This window comes from Erinaceus europaeus, chromosome 11 (genome assembly GCF_950295315.1).
Source record: "Erinaceus europaeus chromosome 11, mEriEur2.1, whole genome shotgun sequence".
NCBI lineage: Eukaryota > Metazoa > Chordata > Mammalia > Eulipotyphla > Erinaceidae > Erinaceus > Erinaceus europaeus.
In genome coordinates this window covers 85,992,837-86,020,091 of record NC_080172.1, presented here as the reverse complement: position 1 = coordinate 86,020,091, position 27,255 = coordinate 85,992,837, and the positions used below count along the sequence as shown (strand labels likewise).

The following is a 27,255-nucleotide window of genomic DNA, read 5'->3' as shown; positions in this document are numbered from 1 at the left end:
ACACAAATAATTTTATTTTCCTTCCTGATAAGCATATTGCACAGTAACGTCCTTACCAGTTTTGGAAACACACATAGTGAAGATAACTTCAGTCTTTTAAATGTAGGCGCAGTAGGACAGACTATCCTTCTGTTCTACTTTTAAAATGGCCAGGAGATAATCATGAATTAACTTGTTTTAAGTTATGTGAATAAAATTTGAGTTTAACTTGTTAATGGCAGTTAGCGGAATCTTAACTAATATATTCACCAGGCACTGGAGGTATCATGTGGTAGTTAAAAAGAAAAACTATGAAGCTAGTATTATACACATTAAAAAAGTAGTCAACAGAAAACTGAAAATTTTCTATTTATTTGCTTATTTGCTTGGAGTACTATGCTTCGTTCATGTATGACTTCACTGTTCCTAGGCCATTTTTTTCATTCAGATAGAGACAGAGAAATGAAGATAGCACAGAGAACCAGAATTCCTCCCAGTGCTGGTGGTATGTTACATGTATTGCCAGTACTCAAAACTGGGCTATAAGCATGGCAACAGGTGCCTAACTGGTAATCAACCTCTGTTTTTTCTATTTATTATTATTATTCTTTTTTTCTTTTTTGCTTCCAGGGTTATCACTGGGGCTTGGTGCCTGCACTATGAATTCACTGTTCCTAGTGGCCATCTCCCCCTGCCCCCCCGCCCCAACTGTTGTTGCTTTTACTGCTGTTGTTGCTGGATAGGACAAAGAGAAATTGAGAGAGGAGGGGAAGTCAGAAAGGGAGAAAGATAAGACACCTGCAGATCTGCTTCACTGCTTATGAAGTGACCCTCCTGCAGGTGGGGAGCTAAGAATTCAAACTCGGATCTTTACTCCAGTCCTTGCACTTTGCACTATGTGCTCTTAACATGGTGCACTACCACCTGGCCCCTGATTTTTCCATTTACATGTTAGCATTCAAAATAAATTGCCATAGTTATTAGTTAAAGAAGAACAAAGAGTCCTACAACAAAATAAAATTATTCAAGAGCACAGATGGCATTCCTATATACCACAATAAATTCTAACTTAAAGTTGTGTTATGTAAATGAAACTTTGCCATGCCATATTTTAGATAATATTGTTAAAATTACTATAGGATGGAACAGTATTTTCAGTCACTGAGCAACACTGGTAGAAATGATAGCCTTGATTTGTTATTTTTATTTATTTATTTATTTATTTATTTTTGCCTTTAGGGTTATTGCTGGGGCTTGGTGCCTGTCCTATGAATTCACTGCTCCTGTGGCCATTTTATTGATATTTTGGATAGGACAGAGAGGGGAGAGGGGAGGGAAAGACAGAAAGATGAGAGAGAGAGAGAGAGACACCTGCAGACCTGCTTCACAATTTATGAAGTGACACCCCTGCAGGTGGTCCTTGTGCTTTATACTATGTGCTTTAACCCAGTGTGCCACCAATTGGCCTCCTAATTTAATGCCTTTGTTTTTTTTTACCAGAGCATAGCTCAACTCAGGTTTTTGATGGTACAGGGCACTGAACCTGGCAGCTCAGAGCCTCAGGCATGAAATCAATTTGCATAACCATTAAGGTATCTCCCCAGCCCACAGCTTCCATTATCAATTCTATCATTGCTGTTGATCTTTTTTTTCCCCCTTCTTCTCTAATAAAAGTGTGAAAAAAGAGGGGGAAGAGGAGGGGCTACAGGCTTGAACCCAGGTCCTAGGGCATGTGTGTACTCTACCGGGTAAGCCACCACATGGGCTCTCCACTAGATTTATAGTATGTATGACTTTAGCTTTGTATTTGTGTTCTTCCTTTTCTATAGCACATTAGAGGTCACTGGCATACTACCTGGAAAGAATCTATGACAAAGTTTCTACAGTCTCAAATTTAACTCCCAGAACCACTATAAGCCAGAACTGAGCAGTGCTCCAGTAAAATTAATAAAAGCAAATCAAAACAAAACAAAACCTAAATAATCTCACCCCAAGAAGGAAATTTTGAATCTTGAAAATTCTAAGAGCTTTTTTACCATGGGAGGCCGTGCTGTAATTGGTCCAAAAGGTGTCGGTAAATTCATTTTATTCATAAGGTGAAGCACCTAAAGCGGAAAAACAATTAAAATCACATAATTATCCAATTCACATCTTATGTACTTAAAAAAAAAACAACTTGGAAATAATGCTATTGTTAAGTTTAGTTCAAAAGAAGTCCTACCTTTTGCTATAATAATTCCAGTAACTGCACAACAGGACTGAAACAAGTCACAGGCATGTCTCAAATTAGCTTTCTAAAATGCTTTTTAAATCTACATAGTATTACTGTATTATTAAAATGACATTCCAGAAATACAAAGTCTACTCATATAGCAAGTTTTCCTCTATTACTGTGAAACTATCAAACACAAAGAAGTAAAAGGAAGGAAATAAACATCTACATTTTTATTTCAAATCAGTACTGTATTGATAGTACTGCTAACACTTTCAAGCATCTGCCAAGGGTTGAGAGTGTCTTAAAGAGTAGCAACACGGGAGTCGGGCAGTAGTGCAGCGGCTTAATCACACATGGCACAAAGCGCAAGGACCAGCGTAAGGGTCCTGGTTCAAAACCCCAGCTCCCCACCTGTAGGGGATTCACTTCACAAGCAGTGTGACAGGTATGCAGGTGTCTATCTTTCTCTCCCCTTCTGTCTTGCCCTCCTCTCTCCATTTCTCTCTGTCCCATCCAACAACAATGACATCAATAAAAACAATAACTACAACAATAAAACAAGGGAAACAAAAGGGAATATTAAAAAAATAAAAATAAAAAAGTAGCTACATTAAAGATGCCAAAGAATTATAGGAAATTATATTTTACTAATTAGGTTAGATTTATTATAATACTAACCATATTAGTATATTTATACTATAGTTTATAATAGCTTTTATTAGAATATAGTTAATTTTCCATTCCCTTTTCAATAGACTGAATGTTGCCTCCTAAAATGAATATACTGAATTCTAATCATCCAATGTGATACTAATTAGGAAAAGCAGCTTTGGGGAAATGATTAGCTTATAAAAATTAAGTTTGCATGAGTGGTATTTGTATAACTTATAAAGTAACTCCTTGTCCCTCATTTATTTATATGAGACTACATAGAAACATCCAGAAGAGGGTACTCATTAGAACCTAAACATGATGGCAATCTTGATTTCAGATTTCCAACCTTCAGAAATATGAAAAATAATTTCCCACTTATAAACAATCCAATATATGACAATAAAGCAAACATCTTGAAACATGACACATTTAAGATTATGGTATCAGTGCCTGCTGGAATTTGATTAATATTGTGAAGAAGTAAGAAAATTAACAGAAAATTTAACATCTTAAACTATATAAGCATTGGCAAAGACAAAAGTTGTGCTCGACTTACCTGTACATAGAACTTGGGCACACTTGCCAAAGCATTTACTATGTTTGCCAGAATTGTACTTGAGGGTGGTGGGTACATATACTTGAGACATGAATTTAGAGGAAAAGTCAGCCTAAAAAACAATTAAATAGCTTTAAGATTAGTAATTTTAATCAATTAATTTAGATACTCTTACAATATACAAAGCTGCCTTTACCTTGTTACTAGTCGAGCTCAATTAGTACACTGAGGAAGAAAAAAGAAACTTGCATTCTGACTCCATTAAAAAAATGGAGTTTTTCAGACCTTAAACTATATGATAAAGCCATCATCATCAAAACAACATGGTACTGGAACAAAAATAGGCACACAGACCAGTGGAACAGAATTGAAAGCCCAGAAATAAATCCCCACACCTATGGACATCTAATCTTTGATAAGGGGGCCCAAAGGATTAAATAGAAAAAGGAGGCTCTCTTCAATAAATGGTGCTGGGAAAACTGGGTTGTAACATGCAAAAGAATGAAATTGAACCACTTTATCTCACCAGAAACAAAAATCAACTCCAAATGGATCAAAGACCTAGATGTCAGACCAGAAACAATCAAATACTTAGAGGAAAACATTGGTAAAACAGTTTCCTACTTACACCTCAAGGACATCTTTGATGAATAAAACCCAATCGCAAGGAAGACTAAAGGAGAAACAAACCAATGGGACTACATCAAATTGAAAAGCTTCTCACAGCCAAAGAAACTATTAAACAAAGAGACCCCTCACAGAATGGGAGAAGATCTTCACATGCCATACATCAGACAAGAAACTAATCACCAAAATATATAAAGAGCTCAGCAAACTTAGCACCAAAAAAGCAAATGACCCCATCCAAAAATGGGCAGAGGATATGAACAAAACATTCACTACAGAGGAGATCCAAAAGGCTAACAAACATATGAAAAACTGCTCTAGGTCACTGATTGTCAGAGAAATGCAAATTAAGACAACATTGAGATACCACCTCACTCCTGTGAGAATGGCATACATCAAAAAGGACAGCAGCAACAAATGCTGGAGAGGTTGTGGGAACAGAGGAACCCTTTTACATTGCTGGTGGGAATGTAAACTAGTATAGCCTCTGTGGAGAGCAGTCTGGAAAACTCTCAGAAGGCTAGACATGGACCTTACATATGATCCAGTAATTCCTCTCCTGGGCTTATACCCCAAGGATCCATAACACCCAACCAAAAAGAGGTGTGTACTCCTATGTTCATAGCAGCACAATTCATAATAGCTAAAACCTGGAAGCAACCCAGGTGCCCAACAACAGATGAGTGGCTGAGAAAGCTGTGGTATATATACATAATGGAATACTATGCAGCTATCAAGAACAATGAACCCACCTTCTCTGACCCATCTTGGACAGAGCTAGAAGGAATTATGTTAAGTGAGCTAAGTCAGAAAGATAAAGATGAGTGTGGGATGATCCCACTCATCAACAGAAGTTGACTAAGAAGATCTGAAAGGGAAACTAAAAGCAGGACCTGACCAAATTGTAAGTAGGGCACCAAAGTAAAAACCCTGTGGTGAGGGGTAGACATGCAGTTTCCTGGGCCAGTGGGGGGTGGGAGTGGGTGGGAGGGATGGGTCACAGTCTTTTAGTGGTGGGAATGGTGTTTATGTAAACTCCTAGTAAAATGTAGTCATATAAATCACTAGTTAATTAATATGAGAGGGGGGAAAATTAATTGTATGTCTCGAAGTTTTTCAAAACACAAACTGAATCTTTTTAATATATAGGCTGTGTAATTGATATGCAGACTCTCTCAAAAGCCTAGACCAAGTAGATCAGAAGCAACCAACAGCACAGCTATATACAAGATACCATAACAAAAGGACTTTTCAAAGTTAACCCAATTACCAAACAATGTGATGGTAACATTAACTATCGATTGTCTTTTTGAACCCTAAGACAGCAGGAACCTCACATCTCCACTATAGAGCCTCTACTTCCGCCAGTCCTGGAACTCTTGGATAGGGCCCACTTTCCCGTATGCCTCTCCCAATCCATATCAAATAATATTGCATCTGCCGATCACAACCTAACCAACGCAACGATGGCCACCTCAACATGCTTCACTTCAGACTGTGTCCAGAGACTTCACGTGTGGAATGACAACCCTTCAGCTTCATTACTTGGGTGAGACCTTTCCTTTCATAGTATACTCTAATTCCATCTCAGGTGGTTCACTTTCTAACAAAGTCCCATAACCTAGATATACACCAGTTTCTGTGAGAGAGAGCATGTGTTCACACGTATCCGTAAACTACTGCAAAATATATATCTGAAAGCAGAAGTACACTAGAGTTTGTAGTGAGTACCCCCCTAACACTTCCTCTCCACTATTCCAAGCTTTGTGTCCATGATTGCTCAACAATTTGTTTGGCTTTGTATGTTAACTCTCTTTTCAGTCACCAGATTCCAGATGTCATCAGGATGCCGGCCAGGCTTCCCTGGACTGAAGACCCCACCAATGTGTCCTGGAGCTCTGCTTCCCCAGAGACCCACCCTACTAGGGAAAGAGAAAGGCAGACTGCGAGTATGGACTGACCAGTCAAAGCCCGTGTTCAGCAGGGAAGCAATTACAGAAGCCAGACCTTCCACCTTCTACAACCCACAATGACCCTGGGTCCATGGTCCCAGAGGGATAGAGAATGGGAAAGCTATCAGTGGAGGGGGTGGGATATGGAGATTGGGTGGTGGGAACTGTGTGGAGTTGTACCCCTGGTTTTGTTAATTAATCCTTATTTAATTAATATTTTAATTAATAAAAAAGAAAAAAATGGAGTTTTTGCAGCTCAGTGACAAACTCAGCTAAAAATGCTTAACACATCAAAAGATACACATGTATAGTATACTTTTGAACAAATTAATTTATGTATATACAAGTATGTATGTGTTATATACATATACCTGAAAGAACAAAATTGAAACAACAGAGTAAAATAAAAAAATACTAACCCATGGTTTGGTGCAATTCCATTTTCAATGGTTAAACAACCAAATTCTTTCTTTTCTTTATTATCTTCCACAGGGTCATCAGATCTAGAAATACAGATTCAAAATTGACGTTTTAAGAAATAGTGAAAATTTGCAAAAGAAAATATGCCATACTATTCTTTTAAATATGGCTGTATAAAAACAGTTCATTAAAGAAAAATGGCAAACAGCAATGAAAATGGACAGTGTTAACTTTATCTAAATACCTTCTTTATTCTATGTACTATATAACGTATATCACATTTTCATTTATTCACAGTAACCCTGGAAGCTGGCATTATCTTTTTGACAATAAAGTTTACATGGTTTAAAACAATGGTACTCAATATTTTTCTTTACTTTTATGAGAAAGAGTTCCCAGAGCAGGCGGTCTGTCATACAGGTAGAGATATTGATACTGAACCTCAGACTTCAAACATGTAAGTCTTATGCTTTAACCACAGAATAACCAGCTGAAAAGCATTTTGCTTCCCCCCCCTACCCTCCGCAAAAAAAGATCAATTTTTTTTTGAGCTGGTGAAATAGCTCACTTGGTTAGTGTGCTGCTTTGTCATGTGCGAGACCCAGGCTCCAGTCCAGCCTATGCTGCATTTAAGGAACTTTGGTGTTGTGGACTCTTTCACTCTCTACCTGACTCTCTGCCATCTATATCTAGAAATAACAACAATAATAATAGGACAAAAACATTTAAAAATTGTATGTAATGGGCATCCAAATCACCTATATGTAGGGTTTAATAAAGAACATCACTGCAGCTTTATATTCTTTCTCCCCACTGTCTCCCCTAGTTTCTGATTCATTAGAAACGGACAAAGTTCACAAATTAGGAATCTGCAGCCAGAAGTGGAGATGATACAGCTGATTTAGGCATCATGCTTTGAGAAGCACTAGTATAAAGCAAATCTATAAAAGTATACAACTACAAAGACTTACAGCTAAAAACGAAATACCAGTCTTTGATTCCAAAGATAATACCTATTCATGGCATCATATCTCTAATATAAGGACTTTATTCTCTTACTGTCCTTCCACTTGAAATACTTTTTCACCTCTCTCTCTTCCCATCTCACACTGTTCAATTCTTAATGTTAAATCAACATTCATCTTCCTAATGAACAATCAGGAACAGTTTTAAGTTTTAACATACTTAAGTCAATTGAGAAATGTATCCCTTACTGTTTCAAATTATTCTTGCTAGTCTGAAAATAATACAAGAGCAATACAACTCATCTAAAAATAACTTTAAAAATGTTAGAAAATCCTAACTACTTGCATACCTTTTCTTTTTTTCAGTGCCTGAAGCGGGGCATGGGGAGTGAACTTGATCTTGCTCCTTTGCAAATTCAACAACTAAAGTATGACCTAAAAGTTTCAGCTGATGGAGTCTTGTCAGTGCCTTTAATTGAAAGAAGAGAAAAGCAAAACTGTAGTAGTTGCACCAAAAATAATTTACTAGAGATCATATACAAAATGATGCATGTATGTTCATTGTTAATACTCCTTTGTCTATGTTTCACCCATTTTTAAAAATCTCTGATTGTAAAACCTCTATTTATTAAGATTTTTCAGTCACTTAGATAAACTAAAACATGACTAAATCCAACTCTGCCCCTACCCAACCAGTGGAAAATAGTTATAAAAACCTAAGTAGAGCTGGTTTCATTTTAAATTCATGACTGCAACCAGAAACCAAGGGGGTGATCCTTATTCTCAGTTCTTTTTTTTTTCCCTACTTATCTCTAAGGATATTTTTTCATGCTCCTCATCTCATAAATTCCACTCCTTCAACCTACCTGGGATTTTTCATTAGATTATGAGAAAAATGAACTGACTAAAATGAGAACTTCCTAGCATAACCAGCTTCCAAAGTCATACATATTCTACCTTCATCTTTATTACACAGTAACTAGCCATCTCTTAACCTACACTGTTATCACTGCAGGATCTAAGCAATTTATTATTTCTGAATGACACTCCAAGAACTTTCTACTAGATTTCCCTGCTTCTAACTTTCCCTACCTTCCACCCAATCTTGACCAATGTGATTCTTTCAAATGTAAGTAATTATGATGATGTTTTGCTCAAAATAGCCCAATTGCCTCTATTTTACCCAGAGTCAAATGTAAGAGTCTCACAATACTTACATAATATAACTTATATTACTTTTATGACCTTAAATCCAATTATCTCATTTTATTTGCTTTAATCACAATGGCTTCTTGAACATGACAGGCTTGTTCTTGAATTAAATGTCCTGTTCTATGTATTCATTTGGCCAGAATGTACTTTTCCCTAACATGTCCTTAGCTTCGAACCATTGCTTAACCATGACTCTAACTCCTTAATTTCATTGTAACTTTCCTACCTCAATACTCTTGGTCATGTTCTTTGACAGAATTTTGATTTTTCTTTAAATGCTAAACAGTTAACTGTTTATTAAGTTGTGACTCTCCTTTTGAGAATGTGAATTCTGATGAGTGTAAATCTTTATTTTACTCACTGATATTTCCCCCAAGACCTAAGAGCATCTAGAACATAGTAAGCATTTAAGATGTTTTTAAGCAAATAAAGAACTACAGGCCTTAACTGGGACTAGATTTTTTAATATTTTATTTATTTATTTACTGGTGAGACAAACAGGAGGGAGAAAAAAAGCAGACATCACTTTGGCACATGTGCTGCCAAGGACTGAACTCAGGACTTCATGCCTGAGAGTCCAATGCCTTATTCGCTGCACTACCTCCCGACCACTGGGACTAGAATTATAATCATCTTTATGCATCCTTATTTGACTCCATTTTATTACTAAAATGCAAAGTTGTTGGTGCTTTTTTTTTTAATGTTTCCATAATCTAAAGTTCATAATTCAACTCTAGACTGTTTCATGAAGCTTTGGTAACCTGAAATGTAGGTCATTTCATGTAAATAGTTTCAACTCTCTTCTTCTCAAAATAGGTGTCACTCATATTCTTTTCCAGGAGTTAAATTTAATGCATTTTGTTTTTTAATAGTACTGGAGACAGCTGACAATATTTACAACTGTTAGAAATTGTTTTAGTACTTTTTTTTTTTAAATGTGGTCACAATAAACAAACCCAGGGTTTTGCACATAAACTTTATTGGTGAGCCATCTCACATCAACTTTTTTTGTATTTTTGAGATAGAAACCAAAGTCCTATTTCACCACCCAAGAAATCCCTTTTATCTGTCTTTGGTGCTCTTTTGTAGTGCCAGTGAAAGAACTGCGCCCAGGACTCCACGGATGGGCATTATACAGGCTGAGACACTGCTCCAGCCTCAGAACTTAAAGCAAGGTCAGATAACAGAAAACTGTTGACAAAGTTAATACTACAGAAAATGTCATACCTTTATAGCTGCTTTTTCATTAGGAAAAGTAGCAAAAGCTGTATGTTTCTGGAAAAGAAGGCATAGATTATTTAAAACATAATTTCATTTGCCCCTAAGAAAATGCAACCACTGTCAAATATAACTAGGTGATAGGGATATAACACATTCATAAAATTACCAAAGATGATGGAATATAGAGATAATTTAACTGATTGCAAAGCTCAGCATAGCAGTTTTTTTAATGAAAATAGCCTTTTTAATATAAATATGTAGACGTACATCATATTTTACACATACTTTCAAAGAGTTTATTAGATTTAAAGTTTAAAATGCCTACTATACTCAGAGAACCACTTTTAAAACAACAGCAAAAATCCATAGTTTAAAAAAATGTTCACCATGGTAGTGAAGCTAGTTCAGTGGTTGAACAAAGAAAGGACTTGTAAGCCTGAGACTCCAATTCATAGCACTACATGTATGCTAGAGCTAAGTACTCTGATGTCTGTCTGCCACCCTCCCTCTCTCTCATAAAAACAAGTTGCATTGGGGGCCGGGTGGTAGCGCAGCAGGTTAAGTGCACATGGCGTCAAGAGCAAAGACTGGTGCAAGGATCCCGGTTTGAGCCCCTGACTCCCTAACTCCAATGGGATTGTTTCACAAGCCTTGAAGCAGGTCTGCAGGTGTCTATCTTTCTCTCCCCCTCTTGTCTTCCTGTCCTCTCTAGATTTCTCTGTCCTATCCAACAACAATAGCTATAACAACAACTACAATAAGGGCAACAAAATGGGAAAAAAATGGCCCTCTAGAGCAGTAGATTAGTAGCGCAGGCACTGAGCCCCAGCGATAACCCTGGAGGCAATAAATAAATAAATAACCATAAAAAAGTATTCTTAAACAACAGGAAAATCACTCCCAAATGCATGCTTCATTTGTGTTTTATCCTCATAACTGGGGTTTACTAAGAAGTCTAGTTTTAAATATTTTTTTTAAAATTGTTTGAAACACCAGAAAAGGAAAACAAATCATTATACTAAGGAAAGAATCTAGTAAATACTTGTTAAGAGCATTTCCAGGGAGTCAGGCTGTAGCGCAGCGGGTTAAGCGCAGGTGGCGCAAAGCACAAGAACCGGCATAAGGATCCTGGTTCGAACCCCGGCTCCCCACCTGCAGGGGAGTCGCTTCACAAGCAGTGAAGCAGGTCTGCAGGTGTCTGTCTTTCTCTCCTCCTCTCTGTCTTCCCCTCCTCTCTCCATTTCTCTCTGTCCTATCCAACAACGACGACAACAATAATAACAACAATAAAACAACAAGGGAAACAAAAGGGAATAAATAAATAAAATAAAATATTTTTTAAAAAAGAGCGTTTCCAAACTGCTCTAGTAATTATATAAATGGTTACATCATCTCCTTTGTCTCTTCTTAGATGGAATTTGAAGAGATAATGTTAAGTGAGATAAGCCAAAATGAGAAGGGTGAATACTGGATGATCTCATTCATAGGAAGAACTGAAGATATAAGGACACAAAGGGGAAACTCAAAGTAAAACTTGGACAGGGTCTGGTGTATTGCAACAAAGCAAAGGACTTTAGGAAGTGGGCCAAGGGGGGAGGGGGACGGGGGAGTGGGGCTGGAGGCAAGGATCCCGGTTCGAGCCCCAGGTTTGAGCTACCTGAAGGATGTCCTTTCATAAGCGGTGAAGCAGGTCTGCAGGTGTCTCTCTTTCTCTCCCCCTCTCTGCCTTCCCCTCTTCTCTCCTTTCTCTCTGTCCTATCCAACAACAACAACAACTGCTATAACAACAATAACAACTACAACATGGGCAGCAACAAGGGCAACAAAATGGAAAAAAAATGGCCTCCAGGAGCACTGCATTCGTTGGGGTCCTGGTTCACGATGGGGGGAAAGGCCCTAAACGGGGCGAGGAACGGTTGGTGTGGGTAGTTCTGGAGACACCTATCAAGTGAGATGAGAAACTGTACCCATGTGCCAACAACTGCAAACCATTAATCCCCCCTCAATAAAGCGATAAAAACAGAAAAAGTATATATCGTAATATAATCATGCATAATCTGATCCAAAATAATTCAGTTTAGTGTATTCAGACTGAACCTCACGGACTATTTATTTGCTGGTATACATGACACGCTGATCAACACCCTTCCTCGTGATTCTCAAGCTTGGCTGCAAACTAGAATCATCTGCGGGGGCTTTTAACACCAATGATATTTTGACCCAAAACAAGATCGTACAAAAGAAACTGTATCACTATTCACCACTTCAAAGAAGAGACTTCCCTAGTTTAAAACATCTTTGGATATTGAAGAAATTGCTGTAACTGTGGTAAACCGCCGAGCAGGAACTTTCAGTTGTCTTTTCCGTCCCCATTTCTTAGTCTGGGGTGGGGCTGGGAATGAATCACACAACAGTTGTTGGCACAGGGTCATCTCCCTGAGATGGTGTCTGCAAAGCATTCTCATTCCCAACGCAAGTCCTTTTCCACTATCCTGCACCAGACCCCAAAAAAAGTCTTAAGACTGAAAATTGTGAATTACTACTGGGGAAACACGCACAGAACAAGATTCAGTGATTCTTTTCAAGTAAATTCCGTGCTGACATTTTGAGCCCTATCTTTGTCAAAAACCCAGTTGGACTTCTAACTAGTTTACTCTGGTGATGGTACAGATAAAAGTTTCTATTCTAGTCCATACTTTAAACCCATAAACAAAATAAAATAAAATAAAAAGTCTTGGGGCCAGGCGGTGGCGCACCTGGTTAAGCGCTTGCATCACAGTGTAATAGGACCCAGGTTCAAGCCCCTGGTTCTCTAAGTTTCAGGAATGGTGAAACAGTGCTGCAGATCTCTCTCTCCCTATCTCCCCTTCCACTCTCAACTTCTCTGTCTCTATCCAATAATAAATAAAACAAACACACAAAAAGTCTTTTCTTTTTCTGAGAGTACTCCGAGTCTAGGAGTAAGACCCACATTGGGAGGACTTTGGAGGTTCTCATGACGGGATGGAAAAGGGAATAATAACCGAGCTGTTCTCCGTTCTTGTCTCACGCCTCTCTCACTCGTCCTATCCCGCAGCACCATGACTGAGTCAGGCCCGGCCTATTGAGAGCTTGACCTTGCACGGAAGATATTTGAATGTTAAGAGAAAAAGATGGGACTGTGTCCTGTAGACAGAGGCATCTTTTCTGCCTTTTTCCTTCTGTCAAATATCCTCTGCCTCCCAGATCACCAGCCCACGACTTTCCTGGGCAGCCCGGGTCGCCCCCCCCCCCTTACCAGTCGCCCCTTATCCGACAGGACGCGCACGGACTGCGCCCCGAAATACTTGAGCAGGTCCTCTTTCTCTTCAGCGGTCAGCTCGGCAGGCAGGTGCCTCACTAACAGGGTTCGGTCCCCCCGCGGCGGAGAAAGCGAAGCAGAGCTCGGGCATCCTCTGGACATCGGCAGCGGCGGCTCGGGGGCCGCCATTTCCCCTCCAGGCGCAGGGATCGGAGGAAGCCGGAGGGAAGCGGGGAAAACCGCGCAATCTGCAGCGAGCAACAAGCAATTGACAAGCGCAGAGAAAGGAATGTTTTCCGCTTCGCGCTGAGAATTCTGGATGTTGGGAAATAGCGCGAGAGACAACTTCCTCTCGCGGGAGCCGCACCGGAAGTCAGTGGCGCCTCTTTTGCGACTGTATCCTTAGCCTGACAGCAAAGGTGCAATTTCAGTAACTGGTAGCTGCCGACGGTATTACTATTATTATTATTATTTCTGGAAGAAGAGTGAGGACTAAAAGCATAGTCGTGGAATGAGGGGCTTAAAACGCCTGAAGGATAAAAGGCGATACCCTCCAGCACTTTAATGAGTTGTTGGTGCTGCGCATGTGCGGGCAGGGAATGCCCCAGGGCTCTTGGTCCTGTAGCGGAGGAGGCAGGCTCCCTGTTTGTTTATAGTCTGCTTGGCAAAGCCTAAAGATAATTCTTCAGTTCAGACGTGTACAGCTAAGCAAGGGAAATCAGCTTAAAGAAAAGAAAATTGAAACAAACGTGTTAGGTTCATAGCAGACTTTTTGAACTCTTTTGCAATGAGTTGACGAGATTGTCGATCTCTTGGGACGCTTTAATAAATATAACTGAATATATATATAGATATATGTTCATATGTATATACACTAGCAAATGCAAATGAATAATATATATCTCATGACCTTAAATAATTTGTATTTAAATAAATGTATATTTATCTTTATACATACAATTTATATTTATACATACAATTTATCTTTATACATACAATTTATCTTTATACATACAATTTATCTTTATACATACAATTAAATAAAATGTATCTTTATACATACAATTTATCTTTATACATACAATTAATTAAATAATAAATTTATCTTTATACATACAATTAATTAAATAATAAATATTTTAATATTAAACTTATTTAAATAAATTAAACTCTTCCCAAGTCTGCATCAGTATTTTTATGAGTTTAGTTTTTTTTTTTTTGCTTCTGTTTTTATTTTCTTTTAAATAAAATGGAGGAGGGGCCATATGCTCCAAAACTTCAATTTATACTACAAAGAATATGTGACTGACAGTGTGGTAGTGGCACATGAACTTAAAAAAAAAATAAAAATAGAAGCAAGAGATTGGTATTTGAATTGGTGGCTTCAATTAATGTTTCTCTGTTGTTTGTGGGTACCATAAAGTCCACTGAGTGCCATTATAGAACAAAAACTGGAGGGAGAACAAATTCTTCCCCATTTTGCCCCCTGCCTCACTGGTTCTTCTGAAGCATCTTATCTCATCTCCTGGAGCCTCTTGACTCCATCACCAGTCTTCTGGTTCTTCTCAGATATATATGGTTTTTTTTTTTTTTTTGACTAAATTGCATTACCAGCTTTCATGGTCTCCAGTTTGCAAACAATAGATAGTGGTGTTTGTCAGCTTCTTTAATCACATACTCAATTTCTTATAATAAGAACTCTTATTTGGATAGGTATATGTGTATGTTTATTTTATATAAGTAACCGGCATGATGATTCTGTTAAATTCTCAAAATTCTCCAATGACTTTTCCTTCCCCATAGACCAAAGTTCTTTTGATCTGTAGGAACTTATCTACCTCACCCAGAATGTTACTTTTCTGGCTTCTATTTTTTTCTTCCCTTTTCACACTCTTATATAGTCTTTCTAATTATTCTTTGCATTTTCTCCATGGTTATCACTAGAGCTCAGTACCTGTACTGACCGGACCTGCCAATATACGCGGATATCTTCGCCCACCCTGTCCAATGCTTGACATCTCATCACCCAATCTGGTCCCCTATGCCTACACTGAACTTCTCTGTTCCAGACTCTTGGAAACAGAGTTGGCAGTCAGCTGAGGTAAAGAACAAACACCTCATCACAGACCCCTGCAAGCATTAACCCGGCTTTGACCTAGCACGTTATGATTGGGCCCTCCTCAATCGCTATCGCTATCGAACAGGCCATGGCCGGTGCGCCGCTATGTTCCATCGCTGGGGAGCCAGAGACGACCCGAACTGCCCCTGCGGCTCCAGACAGACTATGACCCACATAGTCAATGACTGCCACCTCTCCAGATTCAAAGGAGGTCTCGAAACTTTACATCAGGCTCAACCTGACGCTGTTGACTGGCTACGGAAGAAGCGCAAATGCTAGAAGAAGAAGTACCTGTACAACTCTACCATCCTTGATGAGTTTTGTTTGTTTGTTTTATTTTAGCTAGAGGATGAGAGTGGCAGCTAGAAAAGAGACACCCACCCATCAAGAAATGAATTTTCTTCAAGACCTGGGTGGTGGCTCACCTGGTTGAGCAAATATGTTACAATGCCCAAGGACCTGGGCTAGAGCCCCCAGTGCCCACCTGCAGGGGAAAAGCTTTGCAAGTGGTGAAGCAGTGCTGCAGGTGTCTCTCTGTATCTCTCCTTCTCTACCTCCACCTTCTCTCTTGATTTCTGGCTGTCTCTTCCCAATAAATGGAAGGAAGGAAGGCATGACAATAGCAAAAGACAGAATGTTGGTATTCTGTCACTTATTGTGAAGTGATTGTGTGTGGGTCCCATATTCAATTATTTGTATTTATTCTCTTTTTTAAAAATGCCATTATCTATGTTGGTATGTTTATGAAAGCTAATCTTTGCAGTAACTCCCCTCATTCTCCTATCCTGGGGCTCACATATGTTCAGTATCATTATACCATGCCATATATACAGAGACCCCCACAGTTTGAGAATTTTCTCTGGTAACAGGGCTTCGGCTTGGACTGAACCTGTGGCAAAGCCCATACCATGCCTGGTGATGTATCTCTTTGGTTCAGTCGCAATTTCTAAATGAAAAACTTTATATTTCTTCAATTAAAATATAATCATGCTTTGTAACCCAACAATCCCAGTTACCAGAATCTGTGTTAATAAGCTTTGGATGCCATAAGAAAATGATACAAGCAGGTAGTTTATGCAAGAGAAATTTATTTTCTCACCGTAACAGAGAATGGGTGGTAGTCATGTTTTTGTTTTCGAATTCTGACTGGAGGTCAGAAAAAGAATCACACACTATCTGAACAAACAAGCCAAGCATTTATTGTAAGAGTAGGAAGTTCATAAATAGGCAAATGTATGCTCTCCATAGTGAGAGGCAGAAGGAAAGATAAAGACACATGTAGGCTCCCAAAGGTTGTGTGGCAGTGAGCTCTCAAGGAAAGCCCACCCCCCCTTTTTTTTTATAGGGCAAAGGAATTTTGTTTTTAAGGGGACCAGTAACAGTTTGGGCAACATTTCATCACTGATTTTTTTCTGACCTTTTGACATTTGTCCTGGTTCAGTTGTTCTGTGATGTATTTCTTGGTGAAGGCCATCTCCTGAGCATATCTAGGCACAGTTCATATTTAGGTTGATCGGTTAGCCATCTGGTCATTTATTTATTTATTTTTGTTTGTAGTAATTCTTCTTGGAGCCCTAGAGTCCCTTGCCCTGTCAGTCCCTGACATTATTGTTTGTAAAGTTGAAATTCTGAACTCAAGAGTCGGAGTAGTCAGAGTCTGGTGAAAGCTGTCCTCCTGACTCACCCTGCAGCTTTGTTCTCACATGATGTAAGAAGCTGAGAGAGCCCTCTTTTTCTTTTTTAATAAAATGTTTATTTATTTATTCTCTTTTGTTGCCTGTTGTTTTATTGTTGTGGTTATTCTTGTTGTCATTGTTGGACAGGACAGAGAGAAATGGAGAGAGGGGGAGAAGACAGAGAGGGGAGAGAGAGGTAGACACCTGCAGACCTGCTTCACTGCCTGTGAAGCGACCCCCCTGCGTGTAGGGATTCAGGGACTGGAAGCGGGTCCTATACAGGTCCTTGCACTTTGCGCCATGTGCGCTTAACGGGCTGTGCTGCCTCCCAACTCCCAAGAGCACTCTTTTCATGTAAGACTACTAACCCCATCATTAGGACTCCCAACTGAGACTTCCAGATACCTGGCTAAAGAGTAGCAGCTGCTGAGTTTTGCTCTCCCTGCTCAATTAGGAATAAAAAAGAGGATCACGTGAGAATAAAACAAGATAAGATTAGGATCACTCGCAGGTGAATGCAAATGTGTAGTTCGTGGACAGAAGAAGATTCCTGAGACTGAAAGTCTATACCTACTCGGGAGCAGCTAGTACCAGTCTAGCAGTCTGCCAGTTGAAACACCATCTCTGGTTTGAGGTTTTTTTTTTTTTTTTTCCTTCTCCTCCAGGGTTATTGCTGGGGCTCTGTGCCTGCACTACAAATCCACTGCTCCTGGAGGCATTTTCCCCCATTTTTGTTGTCCTTGTTATTGTTGTTGTTGGACAGGACAGAGAAAAATTGAGGGAGGAGGAAAGACGAAGGGGGAGAGAAAAATAGATACCTGCAGACTTGCTTCATTGCTTGTGAAGTAACCCCCCCTGCAGGTGGGGATTCTGGGGTTTGAACTGATGAAAAGAGAAGAACTTAAAACTTCACCAATTTACTACTGTGGGTCGCCATTGATGTTGCCTCTCAGGGGCTGAAACAGCAGCAAGGAAACCCTATACTGATGGGGTGGGAGGGGAAAGGACAGAGCTGGCCAGGTGGCTCAGACTAAAACTTACATTCTCAGTGGTCAGGAGGTGTGGCTATATAGTAGGAGCCTTTTCACATCATTCTCATGATGAATTAGGGAAAAGGTGAATAACTCCCTCAGAAATCAGGACTTATTCAGAAACAAAGTGCCACAGAGCACAGTTTGGTTCAGCTCCAGCTGGGAGGTGGGGCTAGGATTAGGCCCAGGATTTAGGACCCTGAAGGAATGAAAGTCACTTTTCATAATCACTGTGCTATCTATCCCCCACCCTGTTTTATTCTATTGGTCACCTGTGAGTGATTAAGATAAACAATCAATTTATAGCTAAAAAGGCCCCCCAACTTTATGACTTGATTATCAAAACCCATGCAATTCCTGAAGGCCTAATCTCCAAATACTATCACATTGTGGATTAATAATTTAACATATAAAGTTTGACAATAATAATTTATTAATGGCAGTCTGCCTAAACTAAAGGCTCAACTTTACAGCTTCCAACATGATTTATTGGATCTCATTTCCATTGCATATCACTTAGCTCTCCTATTCATTTTGATTTGGGAAACAAGTCATTATTTTCATAAAGGGTCACTTTGATTTAAAATACTAATTTAATACTCTTCACCAGAGCAGTCAGTAGGAAACAAACTGCCCTGGGATTTTGCTTATTTGTTTGTGTGAGATTTACTTAACAAGAGAGAGAACTGGGGCAACACTCTGACATATGGTGCTAAGAACAGAACTCTAAATTTTCACATTCAAGTCCTGTGCTTTACCAATGAGTCACTGCCCTGGCTGCTTTGTCTTTTCTTGTTTCTTCACCTCCTTCCTTTTCTGCTTTAAGTTTTTCTGTGGAAATAGATTGTATTACCTGTGTGTTTCCTCTTGCAGTAGATATCTAAGTATAGGGAACACATTTTAAAGGATCTATAGAATCTCTGTGATGCTGCCTTGTGATTTTGTTGACACATTTTCAGACTGAACACTTTTGTTGCCCCTTTGGTTATTTCTATTCACTTAGAACCATTCGCCTAAGTAGATCATCCTCTTGGATGGGACATTTTACATATAGAGCTCAGTTATATCCTCTAGCAATTTACTGGTCTGGTTGTCAGCTGGATGTCAGATCTCTTGTGACTAAATTACAAATGACCTGAGAAGATGGCTTTTTGTTCCCCTTCACCTCTTCTTCTTTCTCTTCCATCCTTCCTCCCCTCCTCCTCCTTCCTTTATAGGACAACAAAAATTGAAAGGGCAGTGGGGAATAGAAAGGGGATAAGAAGACACTTGTAGCCCTGCTACACTACTTGTATAGCTTCCCTCTGCAGGGGCTTGAGCCTGGTTCCTTGCACAAGGCAACGTATGTGCTGAATCAGGTATGTCAGGCTCCTGCCCTTCACCTTCATAAGCTCTTCTGCTCTCCTCCCTCCTCATCTATCCCCAAGATAGGCTTGCCCTTGCTTCACAGCTTTTTTAAATGGAACACCAATGTTTTGGGAAAAACTAGACTTTTAAAAATTGTACTTTAATAAAAGTGTGTATGTTTGGTGTAGAGTTATAGCAAACTTCTTTTGTTAATTAACTCTAATTGCATAGCATTGGGAAGGAAAACTTTGTTAACTAAACTCATTGACTATAAGATATTTAGCTTTTAAAAATATCACATTAGTGAGATAGGACGATCCTAGATTTGTCTGGGGAGCTGAGCTAAGAAGACACTTTAACACACACAAAAACAACCTTTATTTTTTATAAGGTAAAATGATTCAGATATTCTGTTCTCAGATACAAGAGTTCACATTTATCTTAACTTTGTTTCCAAGGAAATGACACCCCAAGTACACTTCTTAGTCCAGCTCTATTACTGATACAGTTCTGCTTTGCTTTCAAACTATCAAAGAACTGTGGTTTTTGTTGTTGTTGTTGTTTATTTTGTTTTTGTTTTATTTTCCCACCAGGGTAATTGCTGTGGCTTGGTACCAGCATAACTCCCCTACTATTTCCTGGTGACACCTTTCTTTCCTTCAGTCTTTTTTCTTTGTTGAAGAAGTTTTCTCATCTCAGACTTCCTTCTACTTGTTATTAAAAATCCTGCTGATTATTACCTTTGTAACTATGTTTGCACATTTATTCATGTGGCTTTCAAATCTTGGGTTTAATCTCCACCACCACCATAAACAAGATTTATAAAGTTCTCCGATAAATTTAATTAATTAATTTAATTAATTTGATCAGGCTTTTCCCCTGGATTTTTAAATTGGTTTCCCATTGCACTTGGAGTGGAGTCTAAAGCTCTTTATCGTTTCCTGTAAAGCCTTCTTTGGTACTTCGATAATTGTATCCCAATACTTTTGGGTACTTTGTGGTGCATTCTCCCTCATCATTCTTGCTGCAGCAGGGCCTACTGATGGTGGTGGAAGTGTGTATAGCCACAGAATAAAAAGCAGATCTTCTCCTAAAGGCATTTGTATTTACTATCTTTCTCTTTATTCTTCTTAGATTCTCAACATTCAAGATGCCTTTTCATTAGGTCTTCCTGAGGGCATTCAAGGCTGCTCTTAAAACCTTACCTACCTATCACTAATCACTTATCCTGTCTTACTTCTTGGCACATAAAATACTGGAAATTATAGATTAATGGGCATGTATCCCATATTGTGTAAGTATTTGTATTGTTGCTACTTTGTTTTATTTATGTATTTATTTACTTTTGAGGCCCAAGATATGCAATATGAGTCCACTTCTCCCTGCTGCTTTTTTCTTTTTCTTTTTGATAGAGACAAGAGAAATGGGGGTGGGAGATAGAAAGAGAGACACCCATAGTGTTACTGAACTGCTCATGAAACTTTTTCCCTGCAGATGGGGTGCATGTTAACAGGTGTGCCACCTCCTTCCACTCCCCTTGCTTACTTTTTTTAATATTATCTTTATTTATTTATTGGATAGAGATAGCCAGAAACTGAGAGGAAGGGGGACATAGAGAGGGGGAGAAACAGAGACACCTGTAGCTCTGTTTCACGCCTTGTGAAGCTTTCCCCATGCAGGTGGGGACTAGGGGCTTGAATCTGGGTCCTTGTGCATTGTAACATGTGCACTCAACCAGGTGTGCCACCACCCAGCTCCCTTACTTCTTTATTTACAGTGTCCACCACATCATAGGAGGTCAGAGAATATTGAGTGAATGAATGAATGTTGTGCAACCATGCTTGGCTTGCTTGCATAGATCACAGTTTCTGTTTTAGATGGAAGAGTTTAAAAGCACAGATTTAAGAATGCAACTGCTGATTTTATTCTGCTCTTCTGTATGACCTGTGTAAGCAGTTACTTAGCCTCTCTGCCACAGTTTTCCAATATGTACAATAGAGACAATAATAATGCTTTTCACATAGGCTTGTTATGGAAATAAAATGAATCAATCTAGCACAGAGTCCAGGGTACAGAAATGATATATTTGTTATCTTTACATTAACGGGCAGTTTTTCAGTAGTGTCTATCTTCCCCACCAGTTTTGAGAATATTATTTTCTGTATCATATTCCTATACCCTACTCATAACTGGGACTTATAATTAAAAAAATAAACATGAATAGTGGAGTTTGTTATATACTATGTTCATGTGTATTGGACAGATTCTGTAATTACCATATTTTGTCACTAGATGACAGGCTTGTCTGAGGCAAGGCAGAAACTGCCAGCATTAAGTCTTTATAAATTGAAGAATAAAGACCCAATGTGTGTGTGGGGGGGGGGCATGTATGCTTTTGTAGGCTGTTAGCCTGAGAAGAAGATGAAAGATTTATCTATATTATGATCCATTCTATTATGTACTCACCCTGCTGATCAGCTCACACTTTTTCTTTTGGATGCACTTTAGCCTTTCCATCATCCTCTAATCCTTTATTACTACATCTATAAGTTTTTTATTAAAGACAATGATTAGGGGGATAAATGGTGTAATGCCTATTAGGATACACATATTACAATGTTTAAAGACCCTAGTTTAAGTCCCCTAGTCTCCACCTGCAGGAGGAAACTTCAGAAACAGTGACACAGTGCTGTGCGTGTTTCTCTTTGTCCCTATCTCCCCATCCCAACTTGATTTCTCTCAATAAATACATTAATTAATTAATTAAAACAATGCTTAGAAAGTTCTTTTTCTTTTCCTTTATCTAATTGTCCTCCCACTCTCCTTCCTGCTCCACCTCTTCTGGTTTTGGTGGTGCTTGGGATTGAACCTGGTACCTCAGAGGAGCAGACATAAACGTCTCCTATGTTACTCCCCCCCCTTTTTTTTCCCAAGAGAATGCTTCCAAACGACACCACTCCCAGTACCAATATTACCCTGTGTTTTTCCTCCCTTTACTTGTTTCTTTCTTTTTTAATTCATTTATTATTGCACAGAGACAGTCAGAAGTTGAGAGGAAGGGGGAGACAGAGAGGTAGAGAGAAAGAAAGACACCTTCAGCCCTGCTTCACCATGTGTGAAGCTTTCCCTTTGCAGGTGGGGACCCGGGGCTTGAACCAGGGTCCTTGTGCACTGTAACATGCACTTAACCAGGTGTGCCACCATCGGGCCCCTCTTTACTTGCTTCTTAAACTGTGCCTATAAGTGAAGTTATTAGTATTTGTATTTTTTTCTTCTGGTTTGTCTTACCTACCATGATTCCTTCAAGTTCCATCTAGGATGTGGCAATAGAGAAGATTCCATCATTTCTTTTAGCTGAATAGTATTCTGTTGTGTATATACACCACAACTAAATTTTTTAATTGATAAAATGGAGATATTCACAAGACCATAGAATAAGGAGTGTATAATTCCACACAATTCCCACTGCCAGAACTCCCTGTCCTATCCCCCTACCCCATTGAAAAGCTCTCCTATTCTTTATCTCTCTGGGAGTATGGACCCAGGATCATTATGGGGTGGAGAAGTGGAAAATCTGTCTTCTTTAATTGCTTCGCCACTAAACACCACAACTTTTTAAAGACATTTTTCTATTATTTTTGGGTCTCAATGTTAAAAAATTTTACACAGTAATTCTTGTTCCTCACTTTACCAATTCTCAGCCATGCAGTTTAAATTTAGTTACCATATCCCACTTAAGAGGTAGGTCTTTGAAGCAAGCATGGTCCAACTACTTAATTTATTTCAATGTTAATCAGAAAGTCAGTCCAATCAAAGTACACTTAAGGACCATTACTTTGAATTTCAGGGGAAATCCTTTCATCAACATTGGACTTGATGGTTTTGATAATGAATGACATGGTAATATCAAGATAAGTTTATAATTGGTAGGGGAGAGCCTGACAGTTGATTATGGTATAGTATTCTCATTTGAAAAGAGATTAACCCCTACATTGTCCCTTTAGTTAATTAGAATCCTTGTATGTGACATCCAACTTTGCTATGTTTTCTTTCCTTTGCAATCAGAGTAATTCTAACTGAATAAGTAAATTTATAGGTGGCTTCATTAGCCCATTATTCAAATACTTAGTTTATTTTTAAAAAAATTGAGGACCTTTTTTAGGGGGGCTGGGCAGTGACACACCTGGATAAGCACACATAAGTACTGAATGCAAGGACCCTCTCAAGGATACTTCTAGCCCCCAGATCCCCACCTGCAGGGGGATGCTTCACAAGCAGGGAAGCAGATCTGCAGGTGTCTCTCTCTCTTACTCTCTATCTCCCTCTCCCCTCTCAATTTCTCTCTATCCTATCCAGTAAAATGGAAAAAATGGCCACCAGGAGAAGTGGATTTTTAGTGGTGGTACTGAGCCCCATATTTTTTTTTTATAATTATAACACAAAGCTAATATTGTCTCTGTGTTGTTTTTTTTTGTTTGTTTTTTTGTTTTTTGCCTTCAGGGTTATCATAGGTGCTTAGTGTCTGCACTATGAATCCACTGCTCCTGGAGGCCATTTTTTCCCACTTTTTGTTGTTGCTGTTGTTGTTGTTGGATAGGACAGAGAGAAATAGAGAGAGGAGGGGAAGATAGAGAGGGGGAGAGAAAGACACCTGCAGACCTGCTCCTTCACTTGTGAAGTGACCCCCGGAAGGTGGGGAGCAGAGGGCTTACTCAGGATCCTTGCGCCAGTCCCTGCAGTCCCTGTCATAATCTGTGCGTTCAACCAAATGCACCACTGCCTGTGTCCTTTCTGTGAAAATTTAATTAAATAATATATGTAAAGTGCCTAGAAACTGCTGTTAGCTGCTATTACTGCTAGGAGTGATCAGCCTTGTTGTAGTAATCTTCAGTTATTACTGCATTCGTTTAACTTTTAAATTTTGAAAGATAAAACTTGTACTTAAATTTGACACTAAGTATGTCCAGTCAAGTTTGGATTTACATATTTCATTAAGTAATCACATTTACTTATAAGTGTCACATTTACACACCAGATGTCTCCATTTAACAGTATTGCTAGCAGCCATATTATAGAAAGCTGACAAGGAAGCTGAAAATCCTCAGAGGTTTATCCAAGTTCACTGATTATATTTAAAAGAGTAATGTTAAAATTATTAGTCATGAGACACAAGGCCATTTTAGTATAATAGAGAAATAGAAAAATAATTTTTTAAAGTCTTTAATCTGCCAAATGAAAAGAGAGGAGAGTGTGAAAAATATCTCACATTTGACTTTTCCAATTAGAAGATTCTACTAAATATCCACAGAATCATTGCAAGTGTTAGTGGGGAAAAAAATCTGAGGTCTTACTTTAATCAGTTTAAATTTAGTTTGCTTATGTTCACTTAGCATAAATTTTAAAAACATTTTTTTTTACTGGAGGATTATTGGTTTACAGTCAACATTAAATACAGTTGTATAAAATTTCTCAATTTCCTGTAAAGCACTCAGGCCTATCACCTAGGTCCTCCTCCACCATCATGCACCAGGAACTGGAAGTGCTGCCCCTATCCCCCTCCCCAGTCCTTTACTTTGGTGCAATACACCTAGTCTAAGTTCTGCTTTGTGATTCCCTTTCTTTTCTCTTGTTGTGTTCTGTTCTGTTATCGGAGTGAGATCATTGCATATTCATCCTTCTCTTTTTCGCTTATCTCTCTAAACGTGTTCTAGTTCCATCCAAGAAGGGAAGAAGGCAAAGTCATCATTTTTAATAGCTAAGTAGTATTACATTGTATATATAGACCACAAATTTCTCAGCTACTCATCTGTTTTTGGTCACCTAGGTTGCTTCCAGGTTTGGGCTATTACAAATTGTACTGCTATGAACAGAGGTATACACAGATCATTTTGAATATGTATGTTTAATTCTATAGGATAAATCTCCAGGAGAGGAATTGCAGTGTCATAGGGTAGGTCCATTTCTAGCCTTCTGAGAGTTCTCCACACTGCTCTTCACAGAGGTTGGACCAATTTACATTCCTACCAGCAGAGCAGGAGGGTTCCTCTACCCCCCACAACCTCTCCAGCATTTGTTGTTGCTATCCTTTCTGATGTATGACATTCTCACAGGGGTGAAGTGATATCTCATTGTTGTCTTTATTTGTATTTTTCTGATAATCTGTGACTTGGAACATTTTTTTTCATATGTCTATTGGCATTTGAATCTCTTCTTTGGTAAATATTCTGTTAATATCCTCTCCCCACTTTTGGATGTGGTTATTTATTTTTTTTGTTTAGTGTGGTGAGCTTTTTAAATATTTTGATTATTAGACTTTTGTCTGATGTATGAAATGTAAAGATTTTCCCCAATTATCTAAGGAATCTGTTTATTTGGTTTGTGGTTTCTTTTGTTGTTCAGAAGATTTTAATATGATGTAGTCCCACTGATTTATTTTTGTTTTAATCTTACTTACAATTGTTTATATTCTTCCCCTTCCTCTCTTCCTGTAGCAAGCCAATAAAGTGTATATTACTTCTGAGCTGATCCCATATTTCTCTGTTGTTGTTTTCAGTGCCACTTAATCTCTTCTTTAGTTCTCTTCTTTCTTATTTTTCTCTAATTCATCAGTGTTCTTGCTAATGCTGTCTTCTACCTCAGTTGTTCTCCTCTGACTTCCCTCAGTTCCATTATTTAGTTCACCTATTTTGTTACCATGTTCAGTAAAAGTATTAACTTATTCAGCTAGTTGGGCTTTTAACTTAGTTATGCTAACTTTTAGCTTTCTAATTACTCAAAGTTTGTATTTTCTTTCAGAGTCTCATTAGTTATTTCCCCATTTCTGATTACATTTCCCTAAAAAGCTTTCCTCACTAATGTGACTATCTATCACCTCAATTAATGTTGTGCTGCATTTTAGGAGTCACTGGAGCTATTGTTCTAACAGTGACACCATTGCCTTTGGAAGATGAAAGGTAGAGTCTCTTGTGTTCAAATTGAAGAAAGAAATAGCCAACTGGAACAACTACAAAAAAGAAAGAGGAGGAGCAGAAAAACAAAACAGAGAAAAACCCGGGGCCAGGTGGTGACACACTTGGTTAAGTGTACATGTTACAATGAGCAAGAACCAAGGTTCAAGCCCCCAGTCCCCACCTGCCAGGAGAAAGCTTTGCAAGTGGTAAAGCAGTGCTTCAGGTGTCTCTCTGTTTCTCTCCCTCTCTATCACCTCTTCCCTCTCAATTCCTAGCTGTCTCTATCAAATAACTAAAGATAATTAATTTTTTTAAAAAGGAAGAAAAACCCCCAAATCAAAAATAAATAAATAAATAAAATGGCCAGTTACCACAAACAGAAGGAGTAGACGCAGAGATCCAGAGAAGGAATTAACACAATATGTATAAGTTCACAATTGTGAGAATTCTGACTTGATGAGACTTAAACAAGTTCCAAAAGTACCTACTTTCAGATCTCTGCTACAATGGTAAGTTAGAGGTCTAGGCTGAAGGGGAGGCTGTCTGGTTGCTTTTGTGAGCAGCCAATCAGCCTGCCAAGTTGCTCAGAACTATCTGTGGCTCAGTTTCATTCAAGGAATGTCACAGTCATACACACTGTGTTCTGAAAACCGATGAAGTCTCTGGGAAGTTCAGATTTGGAATCTTTCCAGTAGGTTTTTCTACACAGGGGGTCTCTGTCTCACTGGTTTCTCCTGTTTCCCAAATTAGCAGCCTCTGGACTGGGGGATAGAGTTGAGCATGCAGTGGGAGACTCATTTGGCTTGCCTTTGTCCTTTCCAGCACCCTTTTGCCAATTCATAAATGGGTTATAATTATCTTCCATGGTTTTTCTCTGTCCTCTCCTCTGTAGTTTCTTTCCTAGTGGCCTGGAAATTCAGAAATGTTAGGATCTGAAGAGATTTTATGAGGAGAGTCAGCCTAGTTGTTATCTTCATGCAGCCATCTTGACTCTACCTCCCACTTAATATTATTTGATTTTATATTCAAAGTACATGGTTGATGATCTGGG

General features: G+C 38.8%; 1 protein-coding gene across 3 annotated transcripts in view; it reads right to left on the bottom strand.

Moving 5' to 3' along the window:
- The window catches only part of RNPC3 (RNA binding region (RNP1, RRM) containing 3), a 29,086-nt gene extending 15,673 nt beyond the window's left edge, over positions 1-13,413 (bottom strand). The window contains exons 1-6 of one of the 3 annotated variants that reach the window (XM_060202163.1): positions 13,079-13,413; positions 9,808-9,855; positions 7,719-7,837; positions 6,403-6,486; positions 3,405-3,516; positions 2,016-2,084 (exon numbers count right to left, since the gene is read on the bottom strand). In XM_060202163.1, the coding sequence (XP_060058146.1) occupies positions 2,016-2,084; positions 3,405-3,516; positions 6,403-6,486; positions 7,719-7,837; positions 9,808-9,855; positions 13,079-13,270 (624 nt within the window). In that variant the 5' untranslated portion in view covers positions 13,271-13,413. The remainder of the gene's footprint in view (positions 1-2,015; positions 2,085-3,404; positions 3,517-6,402; positions 6,487-7,718; positions 7,838-9,807; positions 9,856-13,078) is intronic. The other 2 variants (XM_016194773.2, XM_060202162.1) reach the window with 2 other exon arrangements.
- Positions 13,414-27,255: the final 13,842 nt, after the last annotated feature.